Genomic DNA, 19,005 nt, shown 5'->3' on the forward strand with positions numbered 1-19,005 from the left:
CCTCAGACTCCAGGAAAAGATGTGAGGTCACAGCGTTTGCAAGTTTGGTCCCAGGCTTTGCGGTTAGGCCTTGACTCCCACCTTCTGGGCGGTAAAGAGAGAGCCCTGCTGAATTTTCAGCTATGTGGCAAGCACAGAGAACGGTCTGTAAGGAAGCAGCCAGGAATGCCAGCAGTGAAAAACTGAACAAAGAGAAGTGATTTTATCTGGTACAGTTCCAAGGTAGAAAAAGTGGAGCAGGTGGGGCCTTGTACCCCACCCCGCCCCCCCATGGGGGGGGTGGTGGTAGCGGCACATATACAATCATAGTAAATTGGCAGGAGAAAAACACAACAGATTCCTGGCTAGAGGGGGAGAGATAAGGCAACGTGCATGGGGGAGCCCAGAGGGGAGACACGGGCCCTCTACTCCTCCCACGAGAGTTTCCCCTTTGGCCCCAGATGAAGACTTGGCTGGCAGCAGAGGCACGGCTAGGAGTATCATGTCTTCCCACTCCCTGGTTTCCATGTTCTCTGTGCTCTGAGGCGAAGGAGGGCTGTGGAAAGGGAGACAAGTGGTTTCTGCACCAGCCCGGCGCTAGGCCACCTGCAAGAGAAGAGATTTGATTGGCAGGCTGGTCGGAGTTATTCCTTCCAGTCTCTGGTCTACAGAGACCAGACTCTGGGGGCCCAAGTTTGCCGTGATCGTATAGTACTCTGCGTCGTGGGGGCCCAAGTTAGTTAGAGTGGTCAGTGCCCCACACTTGTTTTCCCGGGAGCCAGGCTACCTTCAGAGTCACTCCAGGTTTCAGTACCGTCTCCCTGCCATCCGCCCCCAATCTATTGCTCTCGTCTATAACTTGCTGGTTCAGCTTAGCTACAGGGATGGTCACTTACCAGGGAAATCGATTATTTCGCTTTCTTTAACTTTTCTTTCCTTGGCACCATTACTTTGTGAACATAAGGCAATATGAAGAGTAGGCTCAAGAAGAAGACGTGGCCAAGAAAATAGACGGATTTATACACCTGTGGGGAGATAGCGGCCACTGAGCGAGAGACAGAGCAAGGACCGTCCTCACGGCCTGCGGTGTCAGCGATTTCCGCCCCCTCCGCTTACCTTAAACCACTTGTCCCACGTGAAGAGGCAGAAGGCAGTCATTGAGTAACCCATGAAGAGCCAGTGGATGGTCTGCTGCACCAAGTAGTAGAAGGGTTGTAGGATGGTAATGGAAGCCAGGTTGCTCAGGGTTGGGCTCTCCTGAATTAGCCCGGCAGCCTGGGGAGCGAGGGGAGAGGTCGTGAGTGTCTCGCTCGTCGTCGTCCCTGTTCACCTGGCACCCCTCAGGCCTACCTTTCTCTCCACGATGACAATGAGGAATTCCATCTGGAAGCAGACCAGGTATCCCGAGTGGAGGCCGTGCCAGAGGGCCAAGAAGAGCAGCGACAGTCCCTGGGACAGTTCTTTATTTCCAAGGAACTTGAGCCGTTTGAAGACGTAACTAGAGAAAAGGGTGGGTGGGGATGGGCCTCAGAGCAGTGCCTGCTGCCACACTGGTGGCTCCTGCTCCGGGTGGTCTGGGGTGAGGGAGGCGGTGCCATCAGACTAGCTTTAGAAATGAAAGGCAGGGGCACCTGAGTGGCTCAGTCAGTTAAGTGACCGACTCTTGGTTTCGGCTCAGGTCGTGATCTCACGGTTTCGTGGGTTCAAGCCCCGCATTGGGCTCTGCACGGCCAGTGCAGAGCCTGCTTGGGATTCTCTCTCTGCCCCCCTGCCTCGGTCTCTGCCCCTCCCCCACTCTCACTGTCTGTCTCTCTCAAAATAAATGAATAAACTTTAAAAAAAATTAAAAGAAATGAAAGGCAGCGGAGTCGATGACTGTTCAGAGACAGCAAACAGACCTCACGCTTAGCTGGGTGAGCTTGGGCGAGCCACTTTGTACAAGATGACTGAGTGCTGAGCGCCCGGTGCCTAAGCTGCAGTGCTGAACAGGGCAGACCGGTTCTCGTGCCGCTCAACACTTGTGCGTTGGTGGGGACAAATAAAGACGTTTGTAAACGGCAAAGGGGAACATGAAACCAGGGCGGAACTGGGATTAAAATTCACGGCACCTCTCGGTCTTGCTTGTGCCTTGCGAATGTGACAGGAGTGGTTTTCGGGGGGCCGGGAGTGGAGACGAAGTCAGTATGTGGTGGGTGGGTGCGAGAACGATGAGGTTCTACCCAGAGTGGGAAAAGATGGATCGCGCATCTGTGCGCTCAAATCTGGGAAAGTGGTGGAAGAAGCTAGGGTCCGGACCCCCGTTCCAGCCGCTTACCGGGCCACCCAGGCATTGGTGTTGATGTTGAAAGAGGCGATGGTGCCGGTGAATCGGGGGGTCGTTTCAAAGAGCCACACCTTCATGTTGGCACAGGCGTCCCACTTCGCCTTTCTGTGTTCGTCAAAGTCATTGAAGCCCAGCCCTGTCAAAATGCACACTCCTTCCTGAGGGAGGGAGCATTCCATTAGCATTCCTGCTCCTCTCCTCCCCACCGCGCCCCACAGCTTGTTGGAATATGACCCCGGTTCATCTTTCCTACTTACTGTGACCAGCCAACAGGTGACGTACTTGTACAGCACGAACTTGCCCCAGAGCAGCATGTACATGCAGCGGAACCAGAAATCGTGGTTCTTGAGGAAGGAACACACAGGCATTAGGGATACTCCCCGGGCAAGGCCAAATGCCCTTCATGTTCTTCCCTTCCAAACTTGAGGCTGACTACTTCATGTCCACCTGACGGTCCGCTTCGCTGCCCTTCTAGTAGGCTAAGAGGAATACGCAGGGAGCCCAGTGAACATCCATTCACCTTTTTCTTTGAAGAGTCCCAGAAACAGCATTGTCCCTAAACTCCTCTAACGCACTGAGCATTCGGGACACGGAGCACCGAGGGACTTTTATATATCCATGGTCAATGTTAGTTTAAGGAGATAAACCTACCCAGAGTGCGTAGGGAGCTGCTGCAAGCCTTTCAGCTGGGCAGGAGCAAAAGCCAGCACTTCCCCCTCCCTTGGTTTTTGAATTCCCTAGAAGCCCCCAATCTATCAAGAGAAGAAAACAGGCTGGAGAGGACCAAAAGCTGTTCTGCTCCAAGGAGTCACTTGGCTGTAATAAATCAGGCTAAGAGCTGCTCCCGAGGGAGGTAAGGGGTGCTAACAGTGCACCTGGCACAGCCCTGTGCCCACGGAGGTCGTTCAGTGCTGGCTGATGAACATGTCGCGGCCCGGCTGGCATTGACACCAACTCTCACAGATCTAGAGCGAAACCAACATGCATTTGTAGATGGTGTTACCCGCTTCTTGGCTATCTACAGGGATCCTTGCCTGTCCATTTCTACCTCTGATGCAGTCACACTGCTGCTCCATTAGTAAGCACTCACTTCATAGTCTTCAGTGAGGAGATAGTCTTCTGTGATGTGGGGGCTAAGCAGAGTGTAGCCCACTAGGTAGACAAGGCCCAGACTCAGGCGCTTGAGAGCAGGTATGGTGCTGGAAAGGAACAAGCAAGGTCACAACAGACAGAGGCTATTCCCTTCGCCCTCTGACCTTAAATTACGGAGAGAGGGGTTTCAGAGTGTGGCTATCCGCCCGGAGGAGGACGAGTGGCTCTCCGTCCAGAGCCTTTATTCAGTCTCAGGGAAAGACAGCTCTCTGTGGTTGGCTTTGGGCAATGATGAACGCGAGACCCTGCGAGTCACAGGGGCGGGCAGGGTGGGCAGGGGAGCGGTGTGGATGAGTCTGTGGTGCTTCCCCCTCAGGGCTCCTACACATCTCACGGCCTCACCAACCGCCTCCATCCACACTGGGACCGAAAATCCAGTGCGGAGGACTGGAGGATGACCAATTCTCAGTCTGCTCCTTCCTACCCTGGTTGAATCGAGGCCCAAACACAGGCTAGACACGTTCTCAGGAAAAGGATTTTTCTGGTAACTTTTCAATTTTCTACTGTGATATATATATACACATATATATATATACACACACACATACACACACACACATTTTTATATATTTAACAATCTTTTCTTTTAAACCGAGAAAACGGGTTTTAAAGGCAGGGACGTGACTGTTCAGGCAAAATCCTGTGGCATAAAAGCGAATTTTTACGTTTGTACTACAGGGTCGGAATGGCTGGCTGGAAGTAGCCTACGCTGAAATGGGCCCGCCACCCGCGCTGAGCAGGTACGGAGCGCCCGTTACGACAGTCCGGGGCCGGTGCGGCACAGGCCTGTGAGCCGGGGCCGTGCTGGAGAACGCAGCCAGGGCTGGCCTGCAGGAAGGCACCTAGAAGTGGCTTTGTATTGGGTGAGATCACCTATACAGAGGTCTCGACCAAGAGGGGCAATTACCTGTTTGGTATCTTCCCTGGTATGTCAGTCAGCTGTCCCTGCACCAGCTTCATGTAGTGGTTCATTGAGAACTGGGGCCCTACCAAGAAGGCCCCATAGAAGTAGGAGAAACCAGCAACTTCCAGCAGGGAAGGGACACCCCGTATGGCATATTTCTGTTGCTCAGAGGACAAGGAATTCTATGCCGAGAAGAGAATGAATGGTTCAGGATAGCCTTGAATCTCCCCCCAAGAGCCAGTCTGCGTGTTCCCCACCCTGGGACCCCACTGAACTGGGGTTCTTCAAACAGCCGTCTCTTTGAGGGCGTGACATGGAGAAGAGTAATTGCCTCACGTGGAAATGAGTATGTGCAGGGGTAACTTAGCAACAAGTGGCTGCTGCTTTTCCAAACGCCATGCTGGCACTGATCTCTGGACTTTGTGCGAGAGCTGGATCCGGGCAAATTAGATTTGCTGATCCGTGCTCAGTGCTCTCTGAAACAGAACTCACACAGGCCGGGGATGAGGTAGAGGCTCTGCCCCTGGCATCTGGGTCCAGTCTTTTGATTACAACAGCCTTTCTCCTTCCCTCTGGTTCAATTCCTTAACCTCTCTGCAGAGGAATGGGAACTTACCTGATCCTTCCCTCCGTCAAAGTAGTCAACAGCCAGACCTGAGCAGAGAGAGAAGGTGTGGGTAGAGCAGGGGGAGAGGCCACTGAGGAGGTGGCCTGTGGACTGAGTGTAGCCAGGAGCGGACCGGGGGGAACACAGAGTAAGTTTACGGTCAGACGGGGAAGAGCCTAGGGGTAAAAGGGGAAGGCAATGAGCCAGCACTCACCAATCAGCTTCAAGGTCAGGACACAATGTGGCATTGTCCACTTGATATCATAGTTGCCAGTGGCTGTGTAATAATATCCGGCAAGAAGGTAGGCCTAGGGAGGGGGAAGAATTTATTCCATCACCAGCTAGGATTTCTTTATTTTCTCCCTGCTCTAAAATCCACTGTATTCTTTCATTTTCCCCTTCTCTTGGTCTCCTCCTTAAAGGCTTTTGTTTTTAAGTTTGATCTTTTAAATTAAAAAAAAAAATTGTTTATTCATTTTTGAGAAAGAGAGAACGTGAGCGGGGAAGGGGCAGAGAGAGGTGGGAGGGACAGAGGATCCAAATCAGGCTCTGCTGACAGCAGACAGCCTGATGTGGGGCTCAAACTCATGAACCGTTGAGATCACGACCTGAGCTGAAGTCAGACGCTTAACCAACTGAGCCACCCAGGGGCCCTAAAGGCTTTAAGTTCCTATACATGGAAGAAACTGAACCCATGGAGGGGAATGCTCAAGGCTTCTCAGCAGAATGAGGGCTCAACTGAGAATTTGGAGCTTAGAGTCCATAGCTCAGTCTCAGCTGGTTTTCTGCCTGGCCTTTATGCGACACCTCTCCTGGACAGCTAGCTGGGTAGTCCTGGTCAAAACCAAAGAACAAGAATGGCGTAGTCCTGTGCAAGGGCTCAGCTGTTCAGGTCATCGTCACTGCAACCTGCAGATGGGGCGCCTGGCGCCTGCGAAGAGTGACCTACCTGAAGCCATGCTGCGGAGAGATGTCGGAAGAAAGGACTAGAAATCGGGTCTCCTAGTTCACTTTTTCCGCGCCACAGTCCCCGACCTCCCCCCTCCCCCGAACGGCTGTTGGCTGTGGTCTGAGCTGCCGAGGGAGAGGCGTTTACCATCTGGAAGCAAAATGTAGTGAGGACGGCAGTGACGGTGCGGCCCATCAGTCGAAGGATGAGGAACTGAAGTCCAACACACAGCAGGGAGTGGTAGAGCTGATTTCCTGGAGGCGGAGAGGACAGCAAATTTTAGCCTGTGGTGGTTTTGTTTTTTGGGTTTTGTTTTTGTTTTTTCGCATTCTCACCTGGGCTGAGACTTCTAAACACAAAGAGAATATTTCAAGAAAAAAACCTTTGGTATTAGGATTTTTTTCTTTTCAAAGAGACTCAGATCTTGGCGGGAGGGAAGGAAATGAACTGTATACATATAAGGGATTGTCAGGGCGTTGCTGCATTTCTGAGTGTTTGAGCTAAAGGGATGCTCCTGAAGAAGGCTGCTTGCATCTTTCATCCAGTTACAGCCCCAGCAGAGGAAATGATGGGGGGCTGGCAAAGGTAACCAAGCACTCTCAAAATGTTATCTGGGAAAGGGATGCACGGAAAAGGAAAATTAAGCTCTGGTCCTGTGCATACAAACCCTCTTTGCAAGCAGAGCGTTATTAACTTCCCTAGCCATCACACTCCAGAAACTCTGTTTAAGCCTGTTCCTTCCCAGGTTCCCTCCAATCGCCGTGCTACTGCCAAGTTCACTCACCAAAGTTAAAATAAGCAATTGAGAGGCCTGTAAAGGCGTGGAAGAGATGGATGAGGTAGCTGTCCTTGAAGTAAAGGTAACGCCGATAAAATACAGCCATGGGGTAACCTAGAGGGGAGAAAAATCAGTCAGAGGGTCACGCATGCCTGATGCCCTCCCGGTTTTGGAAGTTTCTCTGGCATGAAATGCAGCCCAGAGTGGAAAATACGTCCCTTATGTGGATGACAGCAGAGAACAGTATCCAAGAATCAAAATTTGCTTTGTAAATACAAACTTAAAACTGAAGATATGGGGGCACCTGGGTGGCCCTGTCGGTTAAGTGTCCAATTTCTGTTCAGGTCACGATCTCGCAGTTCGTGGCTTCGAGCTCTGTGCTGACAGCTCAGAGCCTGAAGCCTGCTTCAGATTCTGAGTCTCCCTCTCTCTCTGCCCCTCCCCTGCTCGTACCCTCTCTCTCTCTCTCTCTCTCAAAAATAAATAAAACACACACAAAAAATTTTAAACTAAAGGTATCAATTTTATACTGAGGCAATACAAAACTGGGTCCTAAGACTAGGTTTCCTTTATAGCCTATTAAATATTGCTAGGAATTTTCTCTTGCGTTTTTCTAAATGACACAAGGAATTAAGGGTGCCTAACGATGCCCTGAGATGCTAGTTTACACCTTTATGCTCGATTATGATTTCATCGCCTGTCCTGTTAGCAGAGTAATGTCAGCTTATTAACATTATTAAGAGGACAAATATAAATTAAAACCAGGCTACAAAATGGGATTACTGACTGCACATACAGTTGTAGACTCCTCACATACTGAGGTCTGGGCATCAACTGTGTTATAAATCCATGTAAATATCCTGGGGAAATGTCATCTAAAGCTGTGATTCCGAGGATAGTCCCAGGGCCACGACGACGGAACTACAAGGGGTCTCTGCTGGGTCATAAACTGATTAGGCATGGCGAAAGGCAGCTTATGGAATTAAAAAGGGTCAATAACATTTGGTATTTCTGAACTACAATCAGTATGTTCCATGGCTTTACTACACATTCAGTGTTCTGTCAAGGAGCGTTCTACTTTTTTTTTTTTTTTAATGTTTATTTGTTTTCGAGAGAGAGAGAGAGACAGAGTGTGAGCAAGGGAGGAGCAGAGAGAGAGGGAGACACACAATCTAAAGCAGGCTCCAGGCTCTGAGCTGTCAGCACAGAGCCCGACGTGGGGCTCGAACCCACGAACCGTGAGATCGTGACCTGACCTGAAGTCGGACGCTTCACCGACTGAGCCACCCAGGCGCCCTGGTCAGGAAGAGTTCTATCAAGAAGTCTGGCTAACGTGCCCGGAAATACTCCTCCTGCAGCAGAGCACGTGCAGAGAACTGGAATCCCCACGTCTTTCTGGAAGGACACTTCACATATCCTATCATTGCATAATTAGTGTTCCTGAGCTGCTCATGATTTATAGTTGCTGCACCTCTTGCTGTCAAATTATAGGTTGCAGTTAGTTTTTCGTGGGCAGTATGCTGGTATGCGTGATTAAACTCTGAGATGCTTAGGAACGTGTTGGACACCAAGAAAGTGCTCGATTATTTATTAAGTGAATAGAAAAATGGATAATCATGTTTTATATTGGCCTATGTCCTTCTAGTCCTTTTCCCCGTTTTTTTGCTTTTAATTTGCCAACACAGTTCGGGTATTTGTGTATCCTGGTTTTTTCATGGAACAGTGTGTCAACTATTTGATCTTCTTGGTGCTAGGACTTGCTGATGTTCTTTGATTGCTGTTTTCATCATGGGCTAGGCTCTTTAACAAATTTACAGCTGCTTGCAAGTAGTTAATTCTGCAGATGGTCTATGGATCACGGGCTCATTCATTTGACAGATGTTTGTTAAATGCCTACTCTATGCCAGGTATTCTGATTATAGAGCATATAATGAGGAAGGAGGTGGCATGTAATGGTTTATTCTCTTTCCTTCTTTTTTAAAGTTTATTTATTCTGAGAGAGAGCAAGCAGGGGGAGGGGCAGAGAGAGAGGGAGAGAGAATCCCAAGCAGGCTCCTCACTGTCAGTGCAGAGCCCGATGCGGGGCTCAATCTCATGAACCCCATGAGATCATGACCTGAGCTGAGCCACCCAGGCGCCCCTGTAATGGTTTATTTTCCTGCTAGCAGAAGATGAAGTGATATAGGATTAATAGGCTCAAGGGAGAGGGAGACATCTATAAACCCTTTCATAGTCAGATGAATGAGCAAAGAAACAGGATTGAGTCTCATTACATATCACATGGGCAGGGACAGAACACCAGGTTACAGCAAGTTTTGCTAAGAAGCAGAGCCAGGTACTAGAAAGTATATAGAATAGGGTCCAACTGCCTTAAATTTTTTGCTTTTCACTTTTTAAAAATATTTATTTTTGAGAAAGAGAGAGAGAGAGAGGCAGAGAGAGAGGGAGAGAGAGAGAGAGAGAGAGAGAGAGAATCTGAAGCAGGGTCCAGGCTCTGAGTTGGACACAGAGAGCCCGACGCGGGGCTTGAACCCAGGAACCACGAGATCATGACTTGAGCAGATGTTGGACGCCCAACCTACTGAGCCACCCAGGCACCCCTCATTTTTTTTTTTTAAGTTTATTTAGAGAGGGAAAGTGCATGTGAATGAGAGGGGGAGGAGCAGAGAGAGGGAGAGAGAGAATCCCAAGCAGGCTCCATGCTCAGCGTGAATCAAGAGTCGGAGGCTTAACTGAGCCACCCAGGCGCTCCTGCTTTTCATTTTTAATGTTTTAGAAACAGGAGTACAAATGAATAGAAGCAATAAATAGGGTAGATCTTAATTATCTAGAGTACTGGTAAATGAGTTCATCTATAGATAGCGAAGAGCTTATCTCTTTAGGCACTAAGACCTTTAACCAACTGGAAGCACTAAAACCATTTAGAATGCTTGAAATTAAAAAAACAAAACAAAAACACGACACACACTATTCTGCTTCCTTAACCTGAATATACTTAACATTTTCTTGGTGATCTGGGCCATAATTATTCTGCAGTACAGTCATGATGGCTTTGTGACCTGTCGAGGAGTGTGAAACCGTTTGCCCGGACCCTGTAGGCCCTCCACTGTTCGGCATTCTGAGTTCTTGTATCTGTTTCTTATGGCCTTCATGGCCCCTCCCTTGCTATTCAGGGATCGAGAGTCACTTCTTGAGCTTTGAAGAGTTCCTTTCCCAATTTCTACTTTACTGCAGGCCTTAGAAACCGTAACTTTGTGTAAAGCTGTTAAAGGTGTAAAAAAAAGATGTAAGAGCCAGAGTCTTGGGTGCTTTCCTTACAGGAGACTTAGTGCACAGGCCTGGTGACATCTGTTCTGGCCGCTCCAGGCCCCTTCCTCCTGTTTTCAGGTATATTTGGGGGGCGGGGTGGGGGTTGTTGAGCTCCCTACACGCAAGAAGATGGAGCAACTGGCAGAAAAATTAAAGAAGGCAGCAGGCCAGGTTACCACAGACACGGAGGTCCTAACAGAGAAGAGCAAAGCCCGGAATGAAGCCTCAGAGAGAAGAAGGAGCTGTGTGTCAGCCGAGTTGCTGGGACAACCCGGAGCTGATTTTGAGCGTAAACATCAAACCTGGCTCTTGGCTGCCACTCAGCTCAGCGGGCTTCGGGGCCTGGCTGCCCAGTCACCCCTAGAGGGATGTGCTGTTTGGCGCAGGATGTTGTTCCTCAAGCTGTTTCTGAGTCTTAACGCTTTTTGATGGGAGTCGACGCTTACTGTAATGGCTGCAGTCACCGGAAGAATCTTTAAAAACCAACGAGAGCACCTCCTCGCTCACCGCCCACCCACGAGTCTGATTCGGCAGGTCTGAGTGACCGTGATGTGCCGCAAGGGTTAACAAGCACCACCTCACGAAAATCCGAAAGCAAGCCGGCAGCACTTACTAGGTCCTGAGAATAACATTCTAAGCCTGATGGCCGGGGGTTCTGGTCTTTCCCATAATAGCACCAAACATGCAGAGAGGTTTGTTTTATGAACAAATTTGCAGCTTCACGCAGGTAGTTAATTTCCTAGATATCCTGTGGATTGCTGGCTGTCTCGTTCCTTTGACAAATGTTTATATAAATGCCTACTAAAGCCAGGTATTCTGTTTATGAAGCATAGGAGAACTTGTTTGGCTATACTGTAACTGTTTCTCCTTTTTGATTACGTTTTAAAGGTGGGGAGGGCTTCCGAAACTCATTAGCAGATGAAGGATGATGATCTAACACATATTAAACCTTGAGGATCCCCTACCGGAATGGGAATGTTCCAACAGCAAAAACTAGGGCATTCAAAATGCTCTGAACCTCAAAGTACACTGAAGTGGGTACTCTTCAGAGGTTCAGCAGTCATGGAGCGTTTCCAGCTGTACTCTCCAGTCACTGGATCAGTCAGGTCCAAGCGCCACTTGAGTCAGAAACTAGGATCCGTCACAACCTAGACTGTCATGGAACTCCTTATTCTCTGTACGGTAGTTGTGAAATTACTTGTTAATCCTACAGGTTTGGAGGCTTCATTTGAAGAAGTAGAAATGAGCTGTTTAGGGGCACCTGGGAGGCTCAATCAGTTAAGCGTCCGACTTCAGCTCAGGTCATAATCTCACGGTTCATGGGTTCGAGCCCCGCATCAGGCTCTGTGCTGACAGCTCAGAGCCTGGAGCCTGTTTCGGATTCTGTGTCTCCCTCTCTCTCTGCCCCTCCCCAACTTGCACTCTGTCTCTCTCTCTCTCTCTCAAAAATAAATAAACATTAAAAAAAAAAAAAAAAGAAATGAGCTGTTTGTATTCAAGTGTGATTAATTTCTTTGACTTTCAACCTGTATAGCTATTTCTGGACTCTGGAGGAATATGGTATAACCCCATTTGATCAGTCAGTGGTTCATATTACCCCGGTGAAAGGAATATAGAGCATTTTTGGCAAGTGTGAGAGAGAAGACAGAGTTGGACAGAACTGCTATGTGTTGGCTTAGATACTTACACCAGTTTTGTCAAAGAAGAAAACTACCTCAAGCACCATACAAAGAGTTGGTATAATGTCCATAGCATACTGTAGTGGTGTTCAAACTTTCTGCTCTCTTTAGACTCTTAAAAATTACGGAGGACCTCAAAAACATTTGTTAATATGGATACTATCTATCAATATCTACTGTATTAGCAAATAAGAGGTGCCCAGGTGGCTCAGTGGGTTGAGTGTTCGACTCTTGATTTAGGCTCAGGTCATGATCTTGTGGTTTTTGAGTTTGAGCCCCACATGGGGCTCTGTGCTGACAGCGCGGAACCTGCTTGGGATTCTCTCTAAATAAGTAAGTAAATGAATAAATAAATAAAAGAAAATTTTAAAGTATTTCACTACTAATTCATTAAAAAATAGTAAACCAGGTGTGCCTGGGTGGCTCAGTCGGTGAAGCGTCCGACTTCAGCTGAGGTCACGATCTCGTGGTCTGTGAGTTCGAGCCCCGTGTCGGGCTCTGGGCTGATGGTTCAGAGCCTGGAGCCTGTTTCCGATTCTGTGTCTCCCTCTCTCTCTGCCCCTTGCCCGTTCATGCTCTGTCTCTCTCTGTCTCAAAAATAAATAAACGTTAAAAAAAAAATAAAAAAAAATAAAAAATAGTAAACCAATTACATAATATATAACATATTTTTAATGAAAAAAACTATATTTTTCCAAAACAAACAAAACAATTTAATGAGGACAGTGGCATTGTTTTACATTTTTACAAATTTCTAGCCTTTGTCTGGCTAGATGGAAGGTAGCAGGATTCTCAAATCTGTTTCTGCATTTAGTCTGTTAATATGTTGTTTTGGTTAAAGCATATGAAGAAAATCTGGCTTCACGCAGATATACAGTTGGAAAGAGAATCTTAATAGCCTTTTCAGATCATTCTGAGTATTATTCTTTGATACTATACCAAAACTGGACAAGTAACTAATTTCCTAAGGGTAAGTGGCAGTGTGGGATCTGCAACCATATCAGTGAACTTTTCATTGAGGGCTTAAACTCACAAACCTGAGATCAAGACCTAAGCTGAGGTTGAGAGTCGGATGCTTAACTGACTGAGCCACCCGGGTGCCCCCCAGCTAAAATCATATTTCTTTTCTTTTTTTTTTTTTTTTAATTTTTAACGTTTATTTATTTTTGAGACAGAGAGAGACAGAGCATGAACGGGGGAGGGGCAGAGAGAAAGGGAGACACAGAATTGGAAGCAGCTCCAGGCTCCGAGCCATCAGCCCAGAGCCCGATGCGGGGCTCGAACTCACGGACCGCGAGATCGTGACCTGAGTCGAAGTCGGACGCTCAACCGACTGAGCCACCCAGGTGCCCCTAAAATCATATTTCTTAATATCACCACTGATTTCCAGCAGAAAAGCCTTTGTGTATTGGGAAGTTGTCAAGCTCATGGTAACGGATGCAAGTTTTCCCACATTCTAATATTCACTTGAAAGCTTGAATTTTAGTACTGACTACAAATACTGTCAGTTGTTTTCCCTGAAGTGACAGGCTCGCTGTGCACATTTTCGAGAAACTATGTGCCAAATGCCCACGTCTCAGCAACCACAGTCTGTCAGTCATTCTTTCAAGTAAAAATGGTGTTCAATGGAAAAAGGAGCTGCCACTTCAACACGCAGCTCAAGCACCGCACAAGACCTTGGCCTCCACATGCCATTGCACTTCAGGATGAAGAAATGCTTTGTTTGTATTTCCCAGTTCCTCAAATATAACATTAAGAGGACGTGTACTCAAGGCTTGAGATGTAATAAAATTAATACTGATGCTTCATCGAGGATATTCTTTTTTTTTTATTTTGTTTTTAACATTTATTTATTATTGAGAGACAGAGAGACACAGCATGAGCAGGGAAGGGGTAGAGAGAGGGGGAGACACAGAATCCGAAGCAGGCTCCAGGCTTTGAGCTGTCAGCACAGAGCCCGACGCGGGGCTCGAACCCACAAACTGTGAGATCGTGACCTGAGCCCAAGTCGGATGCTTAACCGACTGAGTCACCCAGGCACCCCTCATCAAGGACATTCTTAAGTGAACCTGACCTTTTTCTTTTTTTTGGACTGAGAGTGCGCTGCAGTGAAGAATACAGTGACTGAGGGTACAGCTATGACCTTGCCCTGACTGGCACTAAGGCACCCGCAGTCTACCCACCGTTTGTACCATCAGAGCAAATGTCAACGCAGTAAAAATGGCCAATAACATCTTAGTATTATAGTGAAGACAATTTTAAGGTTCTCAGTGACCCCTCGGGGCTCATGGACTACACTTGGGGAACTGATGAACTGCTGATATGTGGAATGATGTTTTGGCTTAATCTTCCTTCTTATAATACCCACATCTGTACCTTTTCTTCCTCCCTGCTTTACTCACCTGCCCTCCTGTATTTTCTTTTTTTTTTTTTTTCTATTGAGGTATGATTCACATACCAAAAAATTTTGCTGTTTCAAAGTGTGGAATTCAATGGTTTTTAGGATATTCACAAGGTTGTGCAAACATCCCACTATCTACTTCCAGAATTTTTCCATCTCCCCAAAGGAAACCACATATCTGTTACCAGTCATTCTCCATTCACTCCTGTTCCCAGACCCTGGCAACCACCAGAGGTTACTTTCTGTCTACAAGGCTTTCATATAAATGGAGTCATATAATATGACTTTTATGTCTGGCTTTTTTCACTTCACATAATATTTTCCGGGTTCATTTATGTTATAGCAGATATCAGTACTTCATTTTTAAAAACATTTTTTTAGGGGCACCTGGGTGGCTCAGTCGGTTGAGCGTCCGACTTCAGCTCAGGTCATGATGTTGTGGTTTGTGGGTTCGAGCCCCGTGTCGGACTCTGTGCTGACAGCTCAGAGCCTGAGCCTGCTTTGGATTCTGTGTCTCCCTTTCTCTCTGCCCCCCTGCCCCCCCCACCCCAAACTCTGTCTTTCTCTCCTTCAAAAAAATAAACATTAAAAAAAATTTTTTTTAACATTTTTTAATTGGAGTATAGTTGACATACTATGTGATTACCAGTTTCAGGTGTACAATATAGCGTGTTAATACAATGTAGCGTGTTAAGCTACGCGCACAGTGCATTATTCTTTCTTTATGGCTGAATAATATCCCGTTTATGGATACACCATTTTGTTTATTCATTCACCAGCTGGTGGACATTCAGGTTGTGTCCACTTCTGGGTACTATGAATGAGGCTGCTATGGAACATTTGCGTGCAAGTTTATGTGTGAACACATATTTTTCTGTTCTCTTAGGTATATACCTAAAAGCGGGTCTCTTGGTCCTCTTACCGTCTAACCCTGCACTTCTCAGTTGGTGGTGCAGACCAGTTTTTAAAATCTCCCATTTTTTGTGGACCAATACTTCTGTTAAAAAAATTTTTTTTTAATGTTTTTGAGAGAGACAAGAGAGCGTGAGCAGAGGAGGGGCAGAGACAGAGGGAGACACAGAATCCAAAGCAGGCTCCAGGCTCTGAGCTTTCAGTACAGAGCCCAATGCGGAGCCTGAACCCACGAACTGCGAGATCATGAACTGAGCTGAAGTCGGATGCTTAACCAACTGAGCCACTCAGGCGCCCCCCTGCTGTGGACCAATACTTTTGTAAAATACAGAGTCATGGGCTTCGATGATGTGAGGCTGTCAAACTGTTACAAAAGTTCCTAAATGTTAAAAAAAAAAAAAAGTTCCTAAATGTTGACTCTCACTTTCTTGGCTTGCTTTGACAGGTGGCCGGTTACAATCTGAATAGATCGCACCGACCTATCTTTCTTTTTCTCGTTCACTGAAGGCTTTTTCCTGGCTCCTAAATATGGCTGATCTCCAGGATTCAGTGTTGACTCTCTTACCATGCTCGCTACGCTGCCTCTCTGGAAATGGCATCTACTCTCACCATTAATAGGATCTTCACGCCAAAGACAAACACATCTTTAATCCTAACGTCTCAAGTTTCAGTTCCACATTTCCTACTTCCTGGCCGGACATCTGAAATTCTGTATTAACTAAAACACGACTTACCCTCTACTGAGCCCTCTCTTGGCTTCTGTTTTTATTTATGGTGCCATCATTCTCCAGGTCACCCAACCACGTTCAAAAGCTTGAGTCTGGCTTTGCCCCCTCCCTGTCCTTAGTTCCCTCCTTTCCATAGGATCTCAGCACTGTTACCACCTTGTCTTCTGTGCTCCACTGGCAGGTCAGACCCTTAAGCACTCATCCTTAAGCTCCTGCACCCTGAAACTCATGCTCCCAGCAGCCCTATACCAGAGTACTCTTCCTTCAATTCCTGTTCAGAAAACACCAATGACTCCCAAATGATTCCCGATGACTACTCAACAGAGTGCCAGTCCCTAAGCCTAAGATTCAAGGTCCCTCTTCTAAACTACATTTCTAATTAAAACTTCCATTTCTCTGCTTCAGCTAAAACTGATCTGCCAGATTTTGCCCAAACATATCTTAGGTCTTTTGACTCTAGACCTTGGGACATGCCAGTCCCTTTGCATGGAACGCCTTCTCCAACCACCCCTCTACCACTCATTCTAGAAAACCCAGTTCTTTCCTTTTGTAAGGCTACCTCAGACCACAGTGAACTCATGGCCCTGTATATTACGGACTTGTGCCTTAAACCCATGGTACTTAGAAATAAGACTCTCATTTGGTAAGTCATTATATACTATAATGTGCCATTCTTCACATTTTTGTTGTGTATTAAGGTCTTTTGCTTGATTGGTCAACAGTAATGGATGTTTAACAGCTGTTTGACCTTGAGCATCAGTTTCCTCCTCTGTAAAATGGGGGAATAGCACCTGTCTCAGTGAGTTGTTGTAAGGACAACACATACAAAGTACTAAGCACAGTGCCTAATATATTGTAAGTGGGCACAAAATTATACAAATACACATTCACATAAAGTTAGAGGGAGGTAAACATGGCAGCCTTTGTTTTCCAAACATCTCCTTTCACCTTCCTGCTAACGGTCTTTTTTCCCTTTGTAGCCTCAGACCCTTAATCCTCTTCTTAGCTCATATTTCTCTTGTTAAAAAAAAAAAAAAAAAAAGTTAGAGGGAGGAAAAGCAGGCGTTATCTGAGAAAATTCTGGGGCAAATGGATATCAGAGCTTCTGAATCTAATCTTCATTCCATGTGACAACCAAATGACTAAGGGGTTTCCTTCCCATCTGCATTTCAAAAGAAGACTCATAGCATATTTATTTTATAAGGGTACTGACTTCGGCTTGCCAACAGCACTTTTCCCAAAATACAATGTACTACTGAATTAAGGCACTGTATGGTTGGAAGAACACGAACTTTGGAGTTAAGACAGACCTCAGTTGTTACTTACTAGCTGTTGCCTCAGGCTTGTTGATGGTTAACCTTTTTGTCCTCAGTTTCTGTTAACCTGTCTCATCAGTAAAATGAGTATCTAGCTTAGGGTTTGTATATTAAGCCTGGTACACATCAGATGATCAGTAAACGGAATTGGGCCACCTCTGCTTGAACAGTGAAGTGCCCAGTGATCTCATCTCGTCACCTGGCTGTGAATACCACCCATTTGCTGAGTTCTCCCCAATTTTCATCTCCAGAACAGACTGTTCCCTTGGACCCCACACTGCTATGGACTACTCAACACTTTGAGTAGGGGCCGCCTAACAGACACCTCAAATTTAACAGGTTCCGAAATGGCACTGCCGACCTACCCTCCTCCCTAAACCTGCTCCTCCCCTAGCCTGCCCCACTTCAGCAAACAGCAACTCACCCCTCCCTCCCTTAGGACTGGAACCCTGCAACCCTGCCATCATTCTTGACCTCCCCAGCCACATTCCACCCTCAACCCAGCTAGTCAACAAATCCTGTCTGTTCTACCTTGAAAATAAGCCCAGAATCTGACCACCTCTTCCCTTGGTCCAAGCCAACACCGTCTCTGGCCTGTATTATTATATAATTGCCACCTAACTTCCTGGCTTCTGCTCTTGCCTTCGTTCAGTCTAGCCTAACACAGCACCCATGGATATTCTTTTTTTTTTTTTTCAGTTTATTTTGACAGAGAGAGAGAGAAAAAGAGAGAGACAGAGATATTGAGGGGGGAGAGGGGCAGAGAGAGAGAGAGAGAGAGAGAGAGAGAGAGAATTCCAAGCAGGCTCCGCACTGTCAGTGCAGAGCCTGACATGGGGCTCGAACCCACAACTGAGTCAAAACCAAGAGCTGGTAACTTAACCAACTGAGCCATTCAAGCGCCCCACCCACAGGGATTCTATTCTATCAGATCAGCTCATTCCTCAGCTCAAACCCTCAGAAGGCCTCCAATCTCACTCAGCAAAGCCAACAAGACCTGTTCGCTCTCCCCAGCTTTCTCTGACCCATCTCTGCCTCGGCCATGCTTCTTCCCCAGCCACAAGGCTCTCCCGTCCAGGCAGTCGGGCAGGTCCAGCCCCGGAGCCCTCACCATTAGTAGGTTCCTTGCCTGAAATGCTCTGTGTACAGATAAGCTCCAGTCCCTCAGGTCTTTACCAAAATGTCACCTTATCAGTGAGGCCTTCCCTGACCTTCCCATCTAAAATTGCACACACTCCCTCCTCCTCCCCACCAGCACTCACCACCAACACACACTTCTTGTTCTTCTCTGCTTTACTTTTCTATTTCCCCCTCAGCACTTATTAATTAATTAATTATTTACATAGTATATATTTTGTTTATTTATCAGCCTTTGAAAGTAGGGATTTTTGTCTGTTTTCTCCCCAGTGCCTAGTATAAATCCTGGTACAAAAAAGGATCTCAAAAATATTTGTTGAATGGATGACAAAACGAGAGGATGAGAGAATATTCTCTAGGCAGTCAATGAAGTGTTTATTAAGCATCCACTATGCGTGGTCAGCGTTGCATTAGGCAAAAAGGGGAATGTTGGTAGAAACCAAAGAGGTGTTTTTTAACCCCCAGGGAGCTTTGCAGATAAGAGAGAAGTATCAAACACTGATGTTCTTGAAGTACTAACTGCATGGAATAGCCAATGCTGTAGGAGTCAGAAAGGACAGAGATCAGTAGTGACCAGAGAAGTCAGGATGGATAGAGAAGATAAGGAAAGGGCGCTCCTGGGAGGAGAGTAATGTAGTAAAGACGCAGAGGTAGGAAAGAGCCCTTCAGAGTCACTTCAAGAGGGGTTAACTACAAGGGGGGCAAAACAGCATAACAAAATGGCCAGGAAGGTTTGGAAAATGGGCAGTCTGAAATGGACTTAACAGGAAAAAAGCAACAGGACTGTCTGGATGTGGGGGGGATGACAGAAAAGGAGAAATTAAAGATGAG

At 46.9% G+C, this 19,005-nt stretch overlaps 1 protein-coding gene across 1 annotated transcript in view; it reads right to left on the minus strand.

Annotated features, from left to right (window-relative positions):
• Positions 1–175: 175 nt before the first annotated feature.
• Positions 176–19,005, minus strand: part of LPCAT3 (lysophosphatidylcholine acyltransferase 3) — a 40,098-nt gene continuing 21,268 nt past the window's right edge. Inside the window, exons 2-13 of the mRNA XM_047066203.1 lie at positions 6,699–6,806; positions 6,062–6,168; positions 5,180–5,273; positions 4,975–5,012; positions 4,362–4,540; positions 3,393–3,501; positions 2,560–2,646; positions 2,294–2,460; positions 1,330–1,477; positions 1,096–1,254; positions 876–1,004; positions 176–585 (exon numbers count right to left, since the gene is read on the minus strand). Coding sequence (XP_046922159.1) covers positions 888–1,004; positions 1,096–1,254; positions 1,330–1,477; positions 2,294–2,460; positions 2,560–2,646; positions 3,393–3,501; positions 4,362–4,540; positions 4,975–5,012; positions 5,180–5,273; positions 6,062–6,168; positions 6,699–6,806 — 1,313 coding nt within the window. The 3' untranslated portion in view covers positions 176–585; positions 876–887. The remainder of the gene's footprint in view (positions 586–875; positions 1,005–1,095; positions 1,255–1,329; positions 1,478–2,293; positions 2,461–2,559; positions 2,647–3,392; positions 3,502–4,361; positions 4,541–4,974; positions 5,013–5,179; positions 5,274–6,061; positions 6,169–6,698; positions 6,807–19,005) is intronic.

This window comes from Lynx rufus, unplaced genomic scaffold (genome assembly GCF_022079265.1).
Source record: "Lynx rufus isolate CCGP_SWC_20201006 ecotype Redwood Valley unplaced genomic scaffold, mLynRuf1.p SCAF_7, whole genome shotgun sequence".
Lineage (NCBI taxonomy): Eukaryota > Metazoa > Chordata > Mammalia > Carnivora > Felidae > Lynx > Lynx rufus.